Source organism: Cariama cristata, unplaced genomic scaffold (assembly GCF_000690535.1).
Source record: "Cariama cristata isolate BGI_N322 unplaced genomic scaffold, ASM69053v1 scaffold36530, whole genome shotgun sequence".
NCBI classification, from domain to species: domain Eukaryota; kingdom Metazoa; phylum Chordata; class Aves; order Cariamiformes; family Cariamidae; genus Cariama; species Cariama cristata.
This window is the reverse complement of record NW_009594740.1, coordinates 361-1,402: the sequence shown is the minus strand read 5'-3', so window position 1 is coordinate 1,402 and position 1,042 is coordinate 361. Positions and strand designations below refer to the sequence as shown.

Genomic DNA, 1,042 nt, shown 5'->3' with positions numbered 1-1,042 from the left:
TCTTCCGGATGCTGACAGAGTATCCTGGCCAAATCTGCAGCCTGTGCCCAGAGGGAAAGATGCCCAACGGCGCCTGGGTTAAAACCGGAGCCGCCTGCACACCGCTGCCAGAGGAGCCGGGCAGCTGTCCCGCTCACCAAGGAGTGCTCAAAACACACAGGGATTTATTTCCCAGCTGGCCGCCAGCTTTCAGCTAATAACCCCTGATTTGCACTGCAGAAAACACGCGCTCTGAGGTCAGACTAACCAGAGCCGGCCAAGAGAGCTGACCTGGCAAAGACTTCCGAATTTCCAGCCTCACACTACGGCCAGGGGTCAGGAACGTCCCCATCTCACACCCAAGTGCCTGGGCAACAGGAGGAGGAAATCGTGTCCAGCACCCACCTGTAATGCTGTAATACAGTGGCCTGGGCAGGTTCAAAGAAATTTCTCCCAACAAGCATCATATCTAAGATTCTCATCACCCTAGGGAAGGAAAAGCAGGACTGGCTCAGGCTCGGGAAGGAGGAGGCAGAGGAGGGTCTCTTCCCTGGAGCTCAGGGAGGGTCTCTGCCATCCCTCACCTCCGGAAAACCACGTTGTAAAAGGGGATGCAGAGATCCGAGCTGGGCTCGAGGACCTTGGTTATCTGGATGGTGATGGCAACCTCCTCCCCATCGCTCCTCCTCTGAGCCTTCAGACTGACCGGCTGCGGGGCGAGACGGTGCATTAGCCAGGGTGGGAGGGATGCTCTCCTACCCAGCACATGGGCTAGAGACGTATGGGGGGGGCATCCCCGTGCCCCCAAATTGGCTGGAACAACCTCACCCTGGTGCAGATCACATCGCTCCTTACCTGGGGGAGCTGGATGGGCAGGTAGAGGATGGAGCCATCGAATGCAGTCACGTCCCCCGTCACCGCCCGGTGCTCCTTCAGCATGGCGAAACGCATGCTCCTGCACTCCACCTCGGGGCTGCCGGAAACCGGGATGCATCACCTGCTGCCGCTGGCAAGTCTTCGGTCCTTTAACCCTCCTCTGCCCCCCCAGCGAGACCCCACTCGG

General features: G+C 59.3%; 1 protein-coding gene across 1 annotated transcript in view; it reads right to left on the bottom strand.

The window, feature by feature from the left end:
• Positions 1-1,042, bottom strand: part of PIWIL2 (piwi-like RNA-mediated gene silencing 2) — a gene marked incomplete at its 5' end in the record, with an annotated part of 6,429 nt that overhangs the window by 5,074 nt on the left and 313 nt on the right. Inside the window, 4 exon segments of the mRNA XM_009699096.1 lie at positions 1-41; positions 385-465; positions 564-688; positions 835-952. The exon segment at positions 1-41 is cut by the window's left edge and continues 103 nt beyond it. Of these exon segments, the coding sequence (XP_009697398.1) occupies positions 1-41; positions 385-465; positions 564-688; positions 835-952 (365 nt within the window).